The sequence below is a fragment of the Mastigoproctus giganteus genome, chromosome 6, assembly GCF_048544385.1.
Source record: "Mastigoproctus giganteus isolate SK-2022 chromosome 6, ASM4854438v1, whole genome shotgun sequence".
NCBI classification, from domain to species: Eukaryota; Metazoa; Arthropoda; class Arachnida; order Uropygi; family Thelyphonidae; genus Mastigoproctus; species Mastigoproctus giganteus.
The window spans coordinates 229,781,183-229,802,791 of NC_143580.1; the positions used below are offsets into that span (position 1 = coordinate 229,781,183).

The window sequence follows — 21,609 nt, forward strand, 5'->3', positions numbered from 1 at the left end:
TATAATCTGAAAAAGTATGGGAAAAATAAAATAGGGATAAATGTACTGAATGAAGGATTCAGTGTGCTTACTGAATTATAGTAACTTTCATAAAAACTACTGTAATTCAGACTGAAAAATTACTGCTGACTGAAAAAAAATTTCAACACATCTATCCTACAACCATCTTTCCTCAATTGAAATTTATGCTCCCCTCATGTGAGTTGTCTGAGCAAGAGGAAAGATATAATCAGCATTTAGCTTACTCCATACATTCAAAGTCTTAACTACCTCAATCAGATCTCCACATATGTGCCTAGTTTCCAAACATTTCAATTTGTAGAACAGAAGTGGTAAAAGTAACTTGTGTTCCCCCTCACTAACCTTATTACTCTTCTCTGTACCTGTTTCAACAGATCCACATCCTTCTTAAAATGCAGCATCCAGACCTGTATGCAGTATTCAAAGTGTAGTCTAACCATTGCCTTATATAGCAGAATAATTAATCTTACTCCTGTTGCCAGAATTCCTGCATATCATTGACAAAACTCCATGAGTTGTCCTAGCTGCCTGTCTGAACTGGTCAGAGAACTTACAATATCTGACTGCACAATAATCCCCAAGTCTTTTTTGTTCTCTATTATAGTGAGTGTGGTACTACACAGTTGGTGTGGGAGGTAGCAGTATTCTGGGATTACTGCTACCTATATGCAGTGGTTGGTTGATATGTTGTTTAATGGCACAAGGACTGCTAAGGCCATATTGTGCCTGATTCTATTCGGTAGTGCAATTACCAGTTAAAATCTGTAAAATAATCCTGTCTGCTTTAAGAAATAAAAGAACTCAGCTAGATTTGCATTGTCTCCAATCAGATGGGGTAATGTCAAAGGTTCTTGCAGATGTGAAAGCAATTTGAAAATTTTGTTTCGATAATTATTATAATAATTGCAATTTATTAGAATATGCCTCACCGTAAGTGTAGTCTGACAAAATGTACAAATAGGTGAATCTTCCCCCTTGAGTAGATAAATATGGGTTAAATACGTATGCCCAATACGCATCCTAGCCAGGATCACCTCCTCTTGCCTATTTGATCGCATGCTTGATGGCCACAACTTAGGTTCCTGTTTAAATTGAAGCAGTTTATTGCCACACTGAGCCTGCCAGATTTGCAACCATTGCTTTTCACACACATTTTTTATGACTGATTTGTAGTCTGTATATGGCACTTGGTAGGAGATCTTGCAATGATTGGATGTTTAGCGGCTTGATCTGCGTATTCATTTCCTTTGATGCCTACATGATCTGTGATCTAATTTGCTTCAAGATGGGGTGGATTGGTTTGGATGGATTTTTCAACGATTTAATTGCACTCAGAGAATCAGAGTAGATCATAATTTGGACAGATTAATCACATGATCCAGAGCTATTTTAATCGCCCACAGTTCAGCAGAATAGACGCTGCATTCCTTTGGAAGGGATACAGAAGTAGAAAAGATAGAAGAAACTGCCACTGCGCCCACTGTCGTACTTGTTTTCGAGCCATCGGTATATATTTGAAGACACCGAGAATTTTCTGCTACATGTGCAGCATGGAGTTTCTTGATGGTAACGTCTGCTGCTTGCTTTTTCCCCCCCATTGTTGGAATGAGAAGTCACAGACCAGTGTATAATCAGACCACAGAGGGTCGTGATTGCTCATTTCCTGAAAGACATTACCCATGTCTAGATTCCAACATTGTGTTAACTGTAGAAACTTTATCCCAATAGGCTTGTTTTCGTAAGGTTTGTTTTGATAAAATGTGGTCCATTGGGGCTCAAATAAGTATGGTGAGATAGGATGAAAAGGAAGACTCCGTATTTTCAGTACCATGCATTTATTAATGTTAAACTTCAATTGCCACTTATCAGCCCATCTGTCTAATTTTTGCCTAATCTTGATTAAGAATTTATTACAAGCATACCAAAATCTTGGTTGTAATATGTCTCTAAAAAGACTTCCTAAATTCACATTTAGAAATTTTCTGAGACAATGATTGAATATGTATAATTTATATATATTCAATCTCTGAATATATATAATTTTTAGACATTGATCGGAAAAGCTCCTATTCATTACAAAAGAAAATGTATGAAAAAATTTATTATATTTTTATGTGATTTATTTATTATTGTCACTAATACATCTTAAAATTTCATAAAAAATTTGAATAAGTGCTGTATACATTCCTCTAAATTTGTGGATACTAGGCAATATCTGAATTCAAAGTTGGAATTAGATCATTAAAATCAATAAGTACAGTACTGTATTTTTAAGAAAAAACATAATGAAAAGCTAAAAATTTGTTGTCCAGTATAGTAAAAGTCAAGTTAGGGTCAGAAGGTGAAATAATGCAGAAAAATATTCAGGGAGTTAGAGTTAAAGGAGAAGACAGATGGGATGTATCATCACATGTGTGTCCTGCTTCAGGGAAGGATTTGGGACCTCAAAACAATAAAAAAAAAGTTCATAAAAACATAGGTTTGAATTTGCCTTGTTTCAGAGTTAAGCCATTTTAGTGTTCTAGCAATTCTTTCCACAAACTGAATTAGTATATCTGGCTCCATTCAACTGTTCACAAACAATGTTCAATATCTCATAGAAGACCTTTCTGTAGTTATGTAAGCAAGATCCCAAGATCGAAGTGTTCTTCGAGTGATTTTAGTTAGTTCTCCTGACAAGGGCACTACATTTGGAGCTTGTTATTAACATTAACATTTTCATACTGTGCATTTGCTATGATAATGGAGGCTTACTCAAATTGAGAGATGGCAGGCATGCATTTCATGAATAGACTTGCTAGATGAGTGCAGCTGAGGCAAAAAGTCTGTATGCAGTAAACTTCTCTAATCAACATGTGCCAAATAAGAAGACCTTTAGTAACGAATGGGCCTGGTGTACTGGGGTCCATGGTTGAAATAACATACACGTATAAATTATAAATCCAATTTTTATGTAAAAATACAAATATATACTAACAGGCAGTAGCTTTCGAGACTGGCGTGTCTCTTCATCAACTGAAATTCAAATACAAAATACAACGGATAAGTACAATGAGCTGAGTGAGGCACGTTAATCATGTGCCATTGTTGTTGCACGGACGTGCGCTGCTTTTACTCCACTGATCATCTAGCATTAAAACGGTTGTCTCTAGGATGGGGTGTAGACGTATGCCTTTGTGGCAGTTTATTGCCTTTGGATTGTTTAATATGTTAAGTGACTCTAGCTATAGGCGGTGGCAAAAGTGTCGTGAGTGGTCTACTACTTCAAACTCACGTTTGGGATCAAGATCGTGGTTGGTGGCCCAAAAATGTTCCGTGACTGCGGACTGGTCAGTTTCGGCAAGCCGGATTGCTCTGTCATGTTCCGTAAGGCGATCTTGGAGACATCTCCAAGCCGAATTGCTCTGTCATGTTCCGTAAGGTGATCTTGGAGACATCTCCAAGGTCGCCTTACGGAACATGACAGAGCAATCCGGCTTGTCGAAACTGACCAGTCCGCAGTCGCGGAACATTTTTGGGCCACCAACCACGATCTTGATCCCAAACGTGACTTTGAAATAGTAGACCACTCATGACACTTTTGCCACCGCCTATGGCTAGAGTCACTTAACATATTAAACAATCCAAAGGCAATAAACCGCCACAAAGGCATACATCTACACCCCATCCTAGAGACAACTGTTTTAATGCTAGATGATCAGTGGAGTAAAAGTAGTGCACGTCTGGGCAACAACAATGGCACATGATTAACGTGCCTCACTCAGCTCATTGCACTTATCCGTTGTATTTTGTATTTGAATTTCGGTTGATGAAGAGACACGTCAGTCTCGAAAGCTACTGGCTGTTAGTATATATTTGTATTTTTACATAAAAACTGGATTTATAATTTATACGTGTATGTTATTTCAAGAAGACCTTTCAGAGAATACATGAATGCTTTGCAGAACTGGTTCATTTATAAAACGAGTCAGCACCAGCACTGTTGATTTGGAAGAACAGATCCTCAATCACATTGAAGAAAATGATGGTGACAGCACCCGAAGAATAGCAACAGCAGAGAATGGGGGACATATGACTGTTGAGTAGAGAATTTTATGGGGCTAACAGCTTTATCCATATCATCTTCAGAGAGTGCAAGAACTGACAGAGAATACAAGGACTTACTGAAGCTGACTTCCTGCCAAAGAAGGGTTTTTTTTGTTTTTTCTTTGTAATTGGTTTCTGCAGATGTGTGCTCATGATAAGCATCTCCTATGCATTGTATTGTTTACTGATGAAGCTGGATTTACTTGGATGGTGTAGTCAATTTTCACAATTCTCATTGATGGGCTGAAGAAAATCTCCATACCACTGTTCAATCAAGACACCAGTAAAAATTCAACATGAATGTATAGGCGGGAATAATTGGCAAAAATTTAATCAGGCCTATTGTACAGTCTGGGAGATTAACAGGGGTATCCTACTACAATTTTTTAAGAGCACATTTAAATGAGATACTGGAGGAAGTTATACTTAATGTCATTTGTCACATGGGGCTTATACACGATGGTGCTCTTGCCTCATTTTAACTGTGTTGCTAGAAACCTTTTAGATGAGCAATTCCCTAAGAAATGGACAGGTCATGCAGGACACATTTTCTGGCCTGCACACTCCCAATACCTCAATCCATTTGATTTTTACTTGTGGAGCCATCTGAAAGCCACTGTTTATTCCACACCAATCGATAACATTGAAATGCTTTGCCAATGTGTGGGAAAAGGCTGCCAGCAAATCTGACAGACACCTAGAACTTTTGAGTAGGTGAGGTTGTCTCTGATGAGGTGGTTGAAAACTTGTATTCAGGTGCACGGTGGTCATTCCGAGCACCATAGATAAAAAGTAAAAGTGACAATATGGAGGTATATGTCAAATGTGTTTTAAAAGGGGTTATATGGAAATTGTACCAAAGTGCACAAACCAGCATCAAAGGATACAAAAGTATATAATTAAGTTTGAATTAATAGAGTGATAGAAAAATGCATAAAAATGAAATTGTAAAGAACACAAGGTGCCAGAACTAGAAGAAAGAAGAAAGTAAGTAAAAGAAAAATTAAGGTGGAAAAAAGGAAAAGAATATGAAGAACCTAAAAGATGTATCGAATTGACAGAAATTAAGGCTGAATTAATTATTCAATCAATAGGAAAGAAGCTATAGGGGAAAAAAATTATAATAATAATATACAAAGAAATTTATTTTATTTTATATTTCTTTGTATATTATTATTATTATAATTTTTCTCCTTATAGCTGCTTTCCTTTTGATTGGCTCATTAATTCAGCCTTAATTTTTGTTAATTCGATACATCTTTTAAGTTCTTCACATTCTTTCGCTTTTTTCCATCTTAATTTTTCTATTACTTACTTTCCTCTTCATTCTGGTGCCTTGTGTTCTTTACAATGCCATCTGTATGCATTTTTCTATGGCTTTATTAATTCAAACTTAATTATATATATAATTATATATATATATAATTAAGTTGGTTTATATATTAATATTATGTTTAGATGTATGTATTCTTTTGTAATTTGTGATGAAAATTCATTATCATTAAGCATAAACTTCTAAACCTAATATGTATAGGCCATGCGAAATTAAGATGACCTAAATAAGGACCTTAATGACCAGAATTGTATGAACTAATGCCTATATGTAAAAACCACCAATAATAGGTAACAATCAAAAATTCGAACAATTAGAAACGTGTATATATACTGTATATATATATATATAAAGAAAGATAAGAATTGGAGAATAGTGAAAATCTAAGCAGAACCTGCATAGAGTGATAATTTTAAATATCAAAACATTAAATGAAACACACTAACTTGTTAGTTGGAAGAGGAAGCATTACATGTTTATTCATGGTTATGGGAGTAAACTCTAATGAGGTTTGATTAACTATACCAAAATATCCTATTTGGGTATAGTCAATCAAACTGCAACACTTTTAATAAAACAGCTTAATCTACCATGTTCTTACATAATAAAACAGGCCTACGTGCTCTGGATTCATAATGCGAAAATTTATTTATTTTTTTTTATTTTGTTACACAGAGCATTAAAAACTACGATAAATGAATTAGCTTTCGGCTGGGTGGCAGCCTTCATCAGATTAAAATACTTTGAATGGCAGTTGGAATAGAGATGCACTGCCAGGATGGTGCATGAGGCACGTGGTTAATTGTTTGTTGATGTTTGTGGCTGTGACGTATGGTGGTGACGTGGCCAGCGTTTGTCTATGGACAGATTACTGCTTCTGTGATGGGGTTAAGTTGACAACCACTGTTCCTGTTCAACGAGGTATCCGAGCATTTTATACTTAACGATTCCAACCAGGTGCGCCTTAGGTAATGGTGGGACTTGTCCACAACCATTACCTAAGGGGTGTTGATGGTTAGGGGTTTGTAGACACTACCGTCTACAAACCCCTAACCATCAACCCCAACAAGGCTTTGGAACGATGGGAGTCAGAGGTGAATATCCTTATCAACACTTGGCTGAAGCAAGGGAAAATCACACAGTCAACCCGTAATCACCTCTGTGCCTCCGGGTGTCAGATCCCACAGTTTTACGGCCTGCCGAAAGTGCACAAAGAAGGCACACCACTAAGACCTATTGTATCCTGCTGTGGATCACCGACTTACGAGCTGTCTAAATTTGTCTCGAGACTTCTTTCTCCTCTAGTTGGCAAGACCACCTACACCGTCTCCAACAGTGTTGAGTTCATAGAAAGGATCCGCACTATATCCATCTCGCAAGATCAAGTCATGGCATCGTTCGATGTGGTATCACTCTTTACCTCCATCCCAGTGGAACTTGCCATCTCTTGCGCAAAACAACTCTTGGATAATGATGGAACCCTTAGCGACAGAACTAAGCTGACGCCTGATGACATTTCCGCCGCCCTCAGACTGTGCTTAACAGGGGGTGCAATCATGTTTAATGGCTCAATCTACCAGCAGATACATGGCACAGCCATGGGTTCCCCTGTCAGCTCGGTCACAGCAAACATCGTGATGGAGGAGTTAGAGGGACGTGCGTTTACACACGCACCGGATCACATCGCCTTTTGGTGTCGCTATGTAGACGATGTGTTCGTAGTGATCCCTAGAGACTCAGGTCAGCGACTCCTAACCCACCTCAACTCACTGTCTCCCTTCATAAAATTCACGATTGAGCTGGAGTCGAACAACTCTATACCGTACCTAGATACACTTGTCCGGCGCGAAGACACATGCTTGAAGACGACAGTTTATCGTAAGCCTATGTGTGCTGGCCAATTTACCAACTTCCAGTCAGCACACGCACGGGGCCACCTCCTCTCAACCGCCCGAACCTTGCTAACTCACGCCTGGACACACTCCAGCTCTGCAGATGAAAGGCGCAAAGAGATCACCAGAGTCAAAGTAGACCTTACGAGGTGTGGCTACCCCATCGACGTCCTTAACAGGTGTGATCTACAAGCACGCGACAACGTGACGACCAACAGCAACGCCAACAGTGACGAGTCATCCACGAGGGCATTCATCCCATACTACCCCAACCTGTCACAGCAGATCGGTAGAATCCTAAGATTGCATGGGATAAAGTGCATCCAACTCCCAGGCAAGAAACTGCGTTCTCTCCTTTCCAACATAAAAACACACCTGTCCCCACCCTTCTACAGAGTGGTTTGGTCTATCGCATCTCTTGCCGTGACTGCACGAGCTGCTACTTTGGAGAGACTGGACGTCGACTCGAGAAACGCCTCTCAGGACATAAAAGGGCGATCCGTTTGGCGGATGTAGAACACTCAGCTATTGCCGAGCATGTCTGGACAACCCACCACGACATCGACCCACACCGCGATGTCGTGGTTGTGGACAAGTCCCACCATTACCTAAGGCGCACCTGGTTGGAATCGTTAAGTATAAAATGCTCGGATACCTCGTTGAACAGGAACAGTGGTTGTCAACTTAACCCCATCACAGAAGCAGTAATTCTGTCCATAGACAAACGCTGGCTACGTCACCACCATACGTCACAGCCACAAACATCAACAAACAATTAACCACGTGCCTCACGCACCATCCTGGCAGTGCATCTCTATTCCAACTGCCATTCAAAGTATTTTAATCTGATGAAGGCTGCCACCCAGCCGAAAGCTAATTCATTTATCATAGTTTTTAATGCTCTGTGTAACAAAATAAAAAAAAAATAAATTTTCGTACCATGTTCTTAGTTCCCAGTTTCAATCACACTGGTTGTCCCAAGAGAAATCCTACGTGTTTCCCAATACCAGCTGGAACTGTGAATGTTCTCAGGACATTCACCGTTCTCAATTCCATTGGCTCCTTCAAGACTTTCCTAAGCTTTATAAGCCCAGTACTCCTAGACATACTCAAGTCCAGTAGTTTTCCACATCATATTAATCCTGGAGACAGTCTAATAGGTTACCTTTCACCATTTTCTGATATTTTCCAAGGTTATTTTTTATCTTTTACCCTGTAGTTAAGGCAGTATTAACTGTGCTGTCACTATAAATTTCTATTTTTTAGTAGTTTTTGACATTTTTTGTACTTTTACTTTTGTAGTTATTCACAACAATTTCCCTGTCTAATTTTTCGTAAGAATCGAAAGTATCTCATTCCACTCCTCTAGGTTCTTACATGCATTTAATATGTTATATTTATTGTTCTAACATTGTCAATTTCCTTTTCACTTCCAACCTTCCCCACCTCTCCCATCCATCAGAAGAGTAACCCAATCATTTCAATATATATATATATATATATATATATATATATATAAGTACAATTATATTCATCATAATTAATCCCAAACTTTGGCTATTATTTTTAACCCCTCTATAGGCCTAATGACAAGCAACACTGACTTCTCAATATGTGCATATATTTCTATCGGGGTCCATTCAATCAAATGGCTTAATCATTACACATGATAGATTAGTGTCACTCATTATAGCTCATTCCCAATGACATATTCCCAAAACTATACAGACTTCTGCAATTAGAAACTTACATGTATTGATGGGCCATCTTCTTCATCCCCTCCTTCCTCTTCTTCTTCTTCTTCTGCACCACCACAGCTCTAGGAGAAAAATATTATAAAATGTGATAGCATTCTAAATTAAGAACTCTGTGAATGGCTGAATATTGTTATAATTTTCTTCCACTCATTCCACTAAGGCAATATTTGCACTTTATTAACTCCCTTAATTTCAATATTTCTGCATATCTGCAGAGTCATTCTCAAAAAAAAATATATAATAGTAATAATAACCTGATGTACATGGATGACATCAGGCACTATACAGCAGCAACTGAGAAGCAATTCAAACAGATACTCTGGATCCCCGAAGAATTCAGCAATGATATCAGGATGCAATTTGGTCTAGACAAATACAAGACCTATGGACTGCATTAGGGGAAATTAATCGGCTGAAACTACCAGTTGCAGACTGGTAAAGAGATCAAGGCCATCACAGAGGGAGAGACCTATAAATACATAGAGTTGATGCAGGCTCAGCAGTTGGAGCACAAGGAAATCAAGGCTTGCCTGACCGAAATATACCATCAGAGACTCAGAAGCCTGCTCAAAGCAAAGCTGAACAGAGGGAACACAGTTAAAGCCATAAACACCTATGCAGTCCCAGTACTAACGTACTCCTTCAGGATCATAAATTGGACTACTACCAAGCTGGAAGATATCATGAGAAAGACAAGGTCAATAGCCTGGAAAGAGGGAAGAAGGGGCCTGATAGACCTCATTGAGCAACAGGAAACAGGTAGCTAAACTGAAGGATTAATTCCACAAAAACACAGCAGCACTCCCCCAGGTTAAAGGAAGACAGACAAGCTGCATACTCCCACTTAATCTAAGTGAGGCATCCCCTCCCACCCAGATGCCACAAACGAAGCTAGAAAGATGGGCAAAAAAGACACTCCATTGTAAACACTACAATGACCTCCATCAAGATCACATAGATAAGATGGATTCCAGTGCATGGCTCATGAGCGGAATGTTCTTCCCCGAGACTGACAGATTTATGCTAGCCATCCAAGACCAGGTAATCAACACCAGAAACTATAGAAGATACATCACAAAGGACCCCAGAGTGTTAAATGACACATGTCGACAATGCCACCTGAGCTCAGAAACGATCCAACACATCACTGCAGGATGTAAGGTGATCATCCAGGCGGAGAACACTTGTAGACATGACCAGGTAGCCAGGATAACACATCAGACACTAGCGAGGAAATACCACTTGATTAAAGAAAGTGTTTCATATTACGAGTCCCAGAGATAACCCATGTCGACAAGAAGGAAAAGGCTACCTATCTGATTAACATAGTGGTGCCCAACACTGGCAACCTCAAGAAAACTCATGAGGAAAAGATCAGGAAGTATACAGACCTAAGATAGGAGGTTAAAGGGATGTGGCATATGCAGTAAGTAAAGACATTCCCGATCATCATGTCAACCATCGGTATGGTGCCAAAGACCTGACATAACACCCTGGCAGCAATAGGTCTCCCAGAGAACAACTACAAGGAACTCCAGAAAGTTGCGCCGACCGGGCTAGCCAAGTGGGTAAAGTACCTGCCCGGCAACCCAAAGGGGTAAAGTACCTGCCCGGCAACCCAAAGGTCGCGGGTTCGATTCCCGCCTCGGGCTTGGATCAAAGTACTGCAAAAACCTTGGGAGGTGCAATATGGCCACAGAAGCCGATGCGCCAACAACTACCAAATCAAAAAAAAAAAAAAAAAATCCAGAAAGTTGCAATCTTGAATGCCTGTAGAATAGTCAAAGAGTTCCTCAATCAACAGTAACACTGACATAACAACCACCCTGTGTACACTATTGAAGATGAAAACAACCTTGGGGTTGTAATAGAGCCCAATATAAAGTTCTTTAAACAATATAGTAAAGCTGCAACACTAAATGGGTTACTGATGGTATATAAAAATTTTGCCAGTAGAGATAAAGAGGTAATTATCTGACTGTACAAATTAGAGCCTTGAATAGTGTATATCAGCAGTTCCCAAACTACTGAGATTTATGGACCCCTACATATTTATATATATTAATAATAACTTTATTTATCATCAATTTTCTATACACAGAATGGATAATTTTAAATATATATAACAATTATATATAATAATCGTATTGAAAATAAGTAATGTTCTATAATGAAATTAGTTGTGATTCTATCAATATATTTTTAAGAAAATAAACACATACTACTTGACACCTTCTGAACATTTTGCAGACCCCTAGAACTGGTCTATGGACCACAGTTTGGGAAATGCTGGTGTATATGATTTTGGAAACCTAATTTCAGGAAAAATATTGATTTGCATGAAAGGATACAAAGGAGGACAATAAGGCTATTTATTATTATTATTATTTTTTTTTATGTGAATCCCAAACATGAGCGGTATTAGAACCTATAGTACTTAGTACCGTGCTTGGGTGAAGGATGGAAAAAGAGATACTCATGCAGGAAGAGACTCCAATTCTGTAGACTGCAAAACTTTGAAACTAGAAATCTGTGTGGGAATTGATTGAGGAATTTAAGTCTATAAAAAAAAGAGTTGAGAAAACTTAAGGATGCAGGCATATTTTCTCTTTTTAGGATGACTCAAAGGAAGGAAGATAGATACAAATTAAGGAAAGTTAAATGTAGACTGGCTGTAAGAAAATTTACCTTTTGTCAAATTTTTTTCAGCCTGGACTGTACTTGTTAACAGGAGAGATTGCTTCTACAGGGATGGGATACACTTAAATAGAAAGGGTGCAAGAATTTTTGCTGATGCTGTCGAGGCAGTGTTAGGTGGGTCGGAAAACTGCTAGTTGGGGGGGATACAAGGACTAATAGATTAACAGTAGCCACTGGCAGAGGTGGAAGTGATTCTTGCACTGCTTCTATTGATATGAGCAGAAGTCTGAAAAACAAGATGCAGGATATTTCAGAGACTGCTGGTAGTCATTGCGGTACAAGTAAACACATGGGTTGCGTTAGGGTAGCAAAGAATAGAAACAGGTGCATGTATACCTGCGTGTACACCAATGCTAGGAGTTTGGTAAATAAATTTGATGAATTTGAGGTATTGCTCAAAACATCAAAGGCAGATATTGTTGGGATATCAGAGACGTGGTGTCACACAGATATAAGTAATGCGGAACTGGAATTTGGGGAATACAATGTGTATAGAAAGGATAGACAGGACAGGAGGGGAGGAGGGGTTATGCTATTAATTAAGAAACACATAAAGTCCAAGGAAGTGAAGCCAGTTGACATCGATGGACAGGGCAGTGCCGAATCAGTTTGGTGTGACATAAGCATAGGGAAATCAAAATTGAGAGTAGGAGTGTGCTATAGGCCTAATGACTCTGATGAGTATAATAAGATATTGTACAGGGAAATAGAGTGGGCCAGTAAATCAGAGAGTCTTATAATGGGGGATTTTAATTTCCCAGATATTGACTGGAATTTGTGGGTTGGTCACTCGCACACTAGCAAGGCTTTTGTGGATTTATTGGATGATTGTTTTCTACATCAGCATGTTCGTGAGGCAACAAGAGGGAGCAATACTCTTGATCTGATTATCAGTAGTGACTCTTCGTGCATTAAGAACCTGCAGATAAATGAACCACTAGGTGGCAGTGATCACAGTGTGTTGAAGTGGGATTTACTCAAGGAGGTAACTACCATCAGAGGTAAAGGGAAGGGTTTTTGTTTTCGTAAAGGCGACTATGATGGTCTGAGACAGTATTTAAATTCTGTACAGTGGGACCAACTGATGATGTTACCAACAGCAAACTCTAAATGGGAAGCATTCAAGGAACTAATCTTGGAGGCTACCAGGCTTTACATACCAACTAAGAAATATTGTTCAAGGTTTAGGCCTAAATGGTTGTCAGATGAACTAATGAGACATGTGGCAGAGAAGAAAAATGCATGGGATACATATAAATTAATGGGTGACATGGAAGCCTATGATAGATATAAGTTGGTCTGTAACCAAGTCACAAAGGAGATTAGGCAGGCAAAGGCAGACTACGAAAAATCCTTGGCAAAGGATGCAAAGAAAAACAGAAAAGAGTTCTTTACATACTTGAACTCGAGAAGGAAAGGGATGAATCAGATTGGTCCACTGGATATTGATGGTTCAACAGTTGAGGATCCTGCTCAGGTGGCTAACAATCTAAACGAGTATTTTGCATCTACATTCACGCATGAGGAGTTATTCAGGAAGGAGAATGATGTAGGTAAAGTAAACATTGGCAGTGAGCTGGATGATTTTGTAATAACTGAGAGGAAAGTGGAGGAGAGATTGTTGAGGATAAACATAAAAAAGGCACCTGGGGTGGATGGGATCTATCCAGTTATATTAAAGGAGGCAGCAAAGGAAGTATGCAAACCCCTAGCCATAATTATGAGAGCTTCTTTGGACTCAGGGGAGGTACCCATAGACTGGAGATGTGCAAATGTAACCCCAATTCACAAAGGAGGATCAAAGGCTGACACAAGTAATTATAGACCTGTTAGTTTAACTTCTGTTCCAGGTAAATTAATGGAGGCACTGGTTAAAGAAGCACTGCAGGATCATCTAGACAAGAATTCAGTTATAGCTCAGACGCAGCATGGTTTTGTTAAGGGCAGGTCTTGCCTGACCAATTTGATTGGATACTATGATGTAGTCACAAAAGAACTGGATGCAGGGAAAAACTTTGATATTATATATTTGGATCTTAGAAAGGCTTTTGATACTGTTGCACATGGAAGACTGCTGCACAAATTGGAGCAGTGTGGCATTGGAGGCAAATTGCTACTATGGATAAGGGGATGGTTGAGTGGCAGAAGACAGAGAGTGGTAATCAATGGACACTGCTCAACGTGGACTAATGTTATTAGTGGAGTTCCTCAAGGTTCAGTGTTGGGTCCGTTGTTGTTTTCGGTGTTTATGAATGATATTGATGATGGGATATCAAGTTTAATGTCCAAGTTTGCAGATGATACAAAGGTTGGCAGGGTCGTTAAGGACACTACTGACGCTATGCTGCTGCAACAGGATCTGGAAAGGTTGAACAGATGGGCTGAGAGGTGGCAAATGAAGTTTAACATTGACAAATGTAAAGTACTACATATGGGAAACAGTAACCCCAGAGCAACGTATCAACTCTGCGGTACTGCACTGACAGTGGTGGAGAATGAAAAGGACCTGGGGGTAATTGTGCAGGGAGATATGAAGTTCTCTGAGCAGTGCAGACGAGCTGCAAGAGTAGCTCATGGTGTCTTGTCAATGATATACAGGAATTTTTCTAGCAGGGATAAGGAGGTGATTATTCCCTTGTATAAGGCAATGGTTAGGCCACATCTTGAGTACTGTATACAGGTCTGGAGGCCTCATTTCAAGAAGGATGTAGAGCTGCTGGAACGGGTACAGAGAAGGGCAACAAGATTAGTAAATGGAACAAAGGGTTGCTCTTACGAAGAAAGGCTTAAGTTTTGCAAATTACAGAGTCTGGAGACTAGGCACCGGCGAGGTGATCTGATAGAGGTGTATAAGGCCTTGAATGGTTTGAGCATGCTCAATGCCAATGGGATTCTTCATCTTTCTCAGAATAATCACCTCAGAGGGCATAAATTCAAATTGAGGAAGGACGGATGTCGGATAGATGTGCGGAAATTTGCCTTTGGCCAGCGGGTGGTTGGTTGGTGGAACCGACTTCCATCACTTGTTGTTGAAGTTGATAGCCTAAACAAATTTAAAGCTCAACTGGACAGGTATTTCGAACGAACGGAGGGGTGAAATGGGAGTGGGTTTTTTTTTTTTTTTTTGGCTGATGCTGAATAAGCTTGCTTTCTTGCATCGTATGCCTCTACTAATGCTAATGCTAATGCTAAATGGTAATTAGCTATTGGAACAATTACTACCTACATTTGTTGAAGCAGTTAGCCTATGCAAGTTTAAAGAGGGAACTGGACAAATTTTTGGAAGAGAGAGATAAGATAAAAAACTTGGGAAACATTTTAATTTTATTATTATTAATATTATTAATATTTCATTATTTTTTATGACAGATATTACTAAATCTTTGCTGTCTTGCACTATTTTAAATGAAATAATATAGCCACCATATTTCCTTCTGTCCATTACAAAAAACCAAAACAGAGGTATTTTGTAATACATAACTTTCTTAAAGTGAATGAACCTGCATTATCTTTTAAAGATAAATCACCTCAAAACAAAATTATATTTAAACTGAAGCAAGAAAATGTTAAAATTTTTATAGAAATGAATGAATTACACTGAGTATACTAAGAAATTACCTTGGCCTCTAGACAAATGTAAGAATACAGAAGTGATTAATAAAAATATGCTGTTACAGATGCACCTGACTTCCACAGAAATGGTAATTTTATTTCTCTATCTTATGCAAATTTTGGGTATAAAATTAAATATGATTTGGGTATAAATTAAATTTTAATTTTATTTAAAATTTAAATTAAATACTATGCATCCTTGCAGAGCAAAATTCCTGTTGTTGTTGTTGTTATTATTATTTGGTTTTTTTTTAGGAGCATTAGCAACTAAGGTCATATTGCTCCAGGATATGCGGTGGTTATTCCCTGACCTTTCTGCATCCTCCGTATTTGGTGGTCACGGGCTCGAACCCCGGTCTAATCAAGAAGCGTGTGCTACGCCCTGCTGCTCCTGCCCACAGAGGCGCCGTTGTTGCTGTTGTTGTTGGCTTGATTTATTGGTGTAAGGGCTACTAAGCCATAATGCACCTATTACAATATTATTTAGTACAGGTTAAAATTCCTGTACATTATTGACAAACCCCTATGAGCTGTCTAAGCAGCCTGTCTGCATTACTCAGAAAACTTCATTTCTGATTGCACAATAACCTTCAAAGACATTCATTCTTTACTACACTGAGTGTAATACCACACATTTGGTATATATTTCTATGTAGCCACCATATTACCACAAAAGGATATTACCACTACCTATAGTACATTTGCCAATGGTAAACTTTAATTGCCAATTCTCAGCCAATCTGCCTAATTTTTCTGGATCGTGTTGCAGTAGCATACCATGATTATTATAATTAACTACTTTTTCAGCCTTTGTATCATTTGCAAACTTAGACATTAAGCCTGATATGCCTTCATCAATATTTTACCCTTTGTTTACCCTAAAAAAATATAATCGTTTTACAATATTAATGATTTTTGCAGCAGCAGGCATATACTCTGGTCCTTTTGTAAACATCAATATCTTCTTTTCCTGATATAGCCAGATTCAATGAAGTAAGCAATCATAGTGTTTCTCTGAGTACCTACCTGATGACCCAAATTAATCTCTATAGCAGGGTTAGCAGACATCTTGGAATGTGTTCCTGATGACCCTCACACATGAAAGGTAACACATGTAAACTGCAAACTATTCACCAAAAAAAGACATTGAGCTTCTTCAAAGGGTCTAAATATAGGCAATCCACATGGTGAGATTGGCAAAAGGAAGACAATATGAGGAAAGATTTCAATTATGTTGTTGGCTACAGAGGTTGGCAACCAGGCACCTTAGAGGGGACGATTGAAGTCTGTAAAGTTCTAAGTGGGGACAGTAAAATGAATGAAGGCATTAACATTATCATTAGTTGAAGCATATGGTGCAAGAAAGCAAGCTTATACAGCATCAGCCAAAAAAAAAAAAAAAAAAACCTTCTCATTTCACCCATCTGTCACTCCAAATGTTTATCTAGTTCAGCCTTAAATTTATTTAAGCTATCAACTTCCACAACAGATGGAAGTCTGTTCCAGCAATCAACTACTCACTGGCTAAAGGCAAACTTCCACACATCTATTCTACAACTGTCTTTCCTCAATTTGAATCTGTATCCCCTCAGGTTCTTAATCTCAGCAAGTGGAAGTATCCCAACAGCATTGAGCCTGCTCAAACCATTCAAGGGCTTGTACACCTCAATCAGTTTATCTTGCTTAGTTTTAAGTTGTTATTGTTCATTTTGATATTTTTTGTTATATTTGGCCTGAAATTTTTAAATCTGATGTTAAAATTGAACTAAGTATTACCGTTCAGATTTTATGATTTCTAAGTTTAAATTTTGCCTGATGAGCTGCTTTTTTTATTTCTCTGGAAGTTGTTCCCTGTGCTTGGTTTAATCTAAATTGTCAGTAGTGTTTTTCTGAAATGAAAATATATTGATTTTATTTTTAAAAAATAATAATAATATAATGGTTGTCATGCAAGGAGTTGCGGCACAAGTAGAATCATATACATACTGAATATTGAATATCTCATAACCACTGTGTTTCTTTGTTTTTTTGTTTTTTCAGAAGTATACTGATGATATATTTAGACTAAACTGAGGGCAGGTAACAACCTTTGCTTTGAGAAAAAACAGCTGATTAGGCAAAATTTAAATTTAGAAAATCTAAATGGTAATGCTTAGTCCAATTTTAACATGACATTGTGTATAAATATGACTGTGTACACATACACAGGTAAATGCAATTATATGCATAAATGTGTACACACTGAGATCTGCTCAGATCTGCAACAAGGGAATTACCACAATAACAGGGAGTGGAACCTATCAACCTCATGGACACCAAAGATTAAATATTTGTCTTCTGAGGTTATTCTCCAAAAGAGTATGTTTAAGATTCTTAAATAAGCCTAAATATTCCCCCCACCTCAAAAATCCTTTCAACAGATCCTTTTCACATCTTTTCTTAATTTTATAATAATAATATTCATTTCTTATAAAATTCAAGAGGTTAAAAGATTGGTAAAAAAGTATTAAAACTCATCAAGAATTTTAAAAATTTGAACTAATTATAATTAAAGGGATGCACTATATTATTAATGTATACTACTGTTTGGATAACGAAGAGATAAAACTATCAAAGATCAAAGATCAAAGAATACAAAAATAAGAAAACAGAAAAGTACGAACCTTACTAAAAATCACTGCATAATGCATATATAGCTGATCTTCAGCCATACCACCACTAGAAAATGAAAAAAATAAATAAATAAAAATAAAAGAAAGAAATGATTTAATAAAATCCTTATAAGTTGATATTATGACAAATTAATGTAAACTAAATAAAATGAATAAATATTTATTGCACATGTTTTGTTTGGTTCAGAAGAGTCCTTTCACAGTGCCACTAAGCCAGAAAATAATCCAAAAGCCAAATAATCCAATATTTTCAGTGAGGCAACTAAGTGCAAATTCAATACAGTCTGTGTCTATGAATTGCACCTATGAAAAGGGGCAATAAAATTCCTGGACTGGTGCAATAAAAAGAATACAAAGTGAAGGAGCTCAAAAAAAGGCTTTATTTTTATTCAAAGTAATCACCACCTCACTGATTGCACTTATGACACTATTCTAAGTTTCTGAAAAGAGTCAGTGGAGGCTTATTTTTGGTTTTTTTTAAGGAGCATTAGCAACTAAGGCCATATTGCTCTGGGGATATGTGGTGGTCATTCCCTGACCTTTCCAAATCCTCCGTATTTGGTGGTCACGGACTCGAACCCTGGTCTAATCAAGAAGCGTGTGCTACGCACTGCCGCTCCTGCCCACCTGGCTACGAAGGTGCCCCATCAGTGGAGGTGTCTAAAGAGATGACGTTCAGTTTGGCAGTTACATTTTTCTTTATGTCCTCAAAATCCCAACGTAGTTTTTAACCCCAGGGGCTCACATCTGGTGAGTATGGGCTTGGCACACTCAGGGTTCTGAGCTGGATATCATCATTCTTCTCATTCTTGAGCTGGATATCATCATTCTTCTCATTCTTGATGATTCCCTTTTACTTTTGGCTCTCTCTCTCTCTCTTAGGGTAACTCAGGAATTTTTTTTTTTTGGCTGATGCAGCATAAGTCTCAGGCTTCCTTGCAGCACCATATCGCTAATAATAATAATAATAAATCCTGAAATCTCTTTCCTTTGAGGGCAGCTGACCATGAAGTCAGCTGGGGTAAGATCAGGAAAGTGATCTTACCCCAGCTGACATTGATCTGTACAATGCCATGTGTTTCATCAGAAATGTCATCACAAGTGTGGAATGGGCAGGAACATTGTTGTGCAACAAGAACCAGCTGTCTTTCTCTTGAAATTGCAGCCTCACCCAGGAAATGTGCTTCAATAGTCTTTGAAGTACATATGACATTGGCTCTCTTCCCCCCTACCCCCATCCCCAGTTAAAAATTCCTTGTGAATCACACCTTGTTTGTCAAAAAATTTGATCAGCATCATCTTGATCTCTGGACTTCTATAAAAGAAACTTTTTGGGACTTTTTGCTGATTTTGAAGTCCATTGCATGCTCTCACACTTCATTTCTGGGTTTTACTGAAATTCCCAACACTCATCTCCAGTGACAATACAGTCGAGGAAGAATTAGGATTGCCTTGTCAAGTCTGGATGAAGTCTTTGCACGATGGCAATTTTTGTTGCTTCTGCTCATCTGTGAGGCTGTGTGACACAAATTCACACAGATCCTCCTTTCCCTAAATCTACATGCAGAATTTCAAAAATTGTCTTCTTATTTATATCCAACTCAACAGCAATTATTTTGAGAGTGAAACAATGATCTCTTGCCACAATTTTCTGAAGTCTTGCAATGTTGCCCTCTTTTGAGAGGTTGACAGATGCCCACTTCTTGGGTCATTGCAAACATCCTCGTGTCTGTCTCTGAACTGCTCACACCATTTAAACACACTGGGATGATTTAACATTTCATCACTATACCCCAACAGTTTTTAACATTGTGTATGTTTCTGTTGCGCATTTTCCCAGTTTAAAGCAAAATTTAATATTTGTTCATTGATCCATTGCAATATTGTGACACAGAATGTTAACAATACTAACAAAACTGGTTGTTACTTGCAATCTGTCAGACTATTGGATAATTTCTGTACCACCATCTGTTGGACAAAGTTTGAACTACAACAGACTACTTCCATTTATTTTAAACCTCATTGAACATGATTGCAACAGCACTGGTTCAGATATTTTATTATCATACCTCGTATTCTGTGGTCAGATTGACGGTTTTGTGGAATGGAAAAAACTAAGAATTTTTCAGAGTGAAAATAATACAACCCACACCCAAAAACAACTAATTCAGTTACAGACTTAAAAAAAGGGCCCATAAAAATTTCTCAGATCTTGATAGTTTTAAAATAATCAATAAAATAATGTAAGTATAATAATTTTTACTGCATTCTACTGTTGAAAGTTCTGCTAAAGTATATTCCTATTGGATAATTGCTGATTTAATAATACACATAAAGAGGTGATATAAATCTGTCTCATCCAAAATGTGTAATCAGTGTCTATTCATTTTATAATGTAGTAGTGTTAATGTGTACAATATATGAGTACATATACCCACATACACTCAGTCATCACTGAATTTTGACCACCCCATCCATAATGGATTATGCCTCATAGCTCACAGTATAAAAACCTGAGAAGCTCTGTATGCTAGAGCGCTGATAATGTGCATATGGTTGTGCAGGTCAAAGTGATAAAGTAGCAGTTATGAGATGTAGTAAAGATACCACAGAGTTTTGAAATCGTATGATTGTAGAAGCTCATGCATCGGGTGCTTCCATATTGGAAATGGCACATTTTGTCAGTTGCTCGCAGCCCACTGTGGTTAAGGTACACAAAGAATGGTGTCAAACAGATCAAACCACTTCCTGCCAAAAGAACCATAAGGATTACACAAGCTGGGACATTCGTGGTGAGTGAAGGTTGCAGTGCATTGTACAGGCTCAACAGCAGGTCACTGTATGGCAACTGACATCGCAATACAATATGTGTAATCCAAGAACAATATCCTAAATGATGTTTCACACACTCAGATGTATGGGTGTTCCACAGTAGATGACGCAAGAAACACTCTCTCTTCACTGATCATTGTCAATAGCAAATGCTGTGGTGTCAACATGTTGGAGGACTGGAAGCAAGGATGCTGGTAGAATGATCCCAAATACCTGGTGCAACATGCTAATGGAAGTCTTCATTTGTGGTGCAAGCAACACAAGTCCAGGGACCCATCATGCACAGTGCCTAGTATCCTGGAAGCTGGTGGAGGTTGCTTAATACGGGGCATGTTTTTCTCGCAAGAACTAGAGCCCCTGGTGTATGTGGACCAAAATTTCACTGGTAAGGTCTACCAGCAGCTCTTAGGAGACCATGTGCACCCCGCCATGTTGAATTTTTTCAAGGTACAGAAACAGAATCTTTCAAGGTGATAATGCACTGTGTCATAGGGTCTGCACTGTGCACAAGTGGCTTGAGGGACACAGTGAAGATATCACCTATCTTGATTGGCCTCCAAATCACTGCCCTCATCCAATTGAATACCTGTGGAATATTTGGAACAGGAAATTATCAGTGTGGACACACAACCGTCATCTATTCCGACACTGTGAAAAGCCTTGCAGGCAACATGACTACAGATCCCTATGGCATCTTCAAATAT

At 38.3% G+C, this 21,609-nt stretch overlaps 1 protein-coding gene across 1 annotated transcript in view; it reads right to left on the reverse strand.

The window, feature by feature from the left end:
- Nucleotides 1-21,609, reverse strand: part of RyR (Ryanodine receptor) — an 841,404-nt gene that overhangs the window by 304,390 nt on the left and 515,405 nt on the right. The window contains exons 67-68 of the mRNA XM_090376454.1: nucleotides 18,065-18,119; nucleotides 9,083-9,151 (exon numbers count right to left, since the gene is read on the reverse strand). Of these exons, the coding sequence (XP_090232580.1) occupies nucleotides 9,083-9,151; nucleotides 18,065-18,119 (124 nt within the window). The remainder of the gene's footprint in view (nucleotides 1-9,082; nucleotides 9,152-18,064; nucleotides 18,120-21,609) is intronic.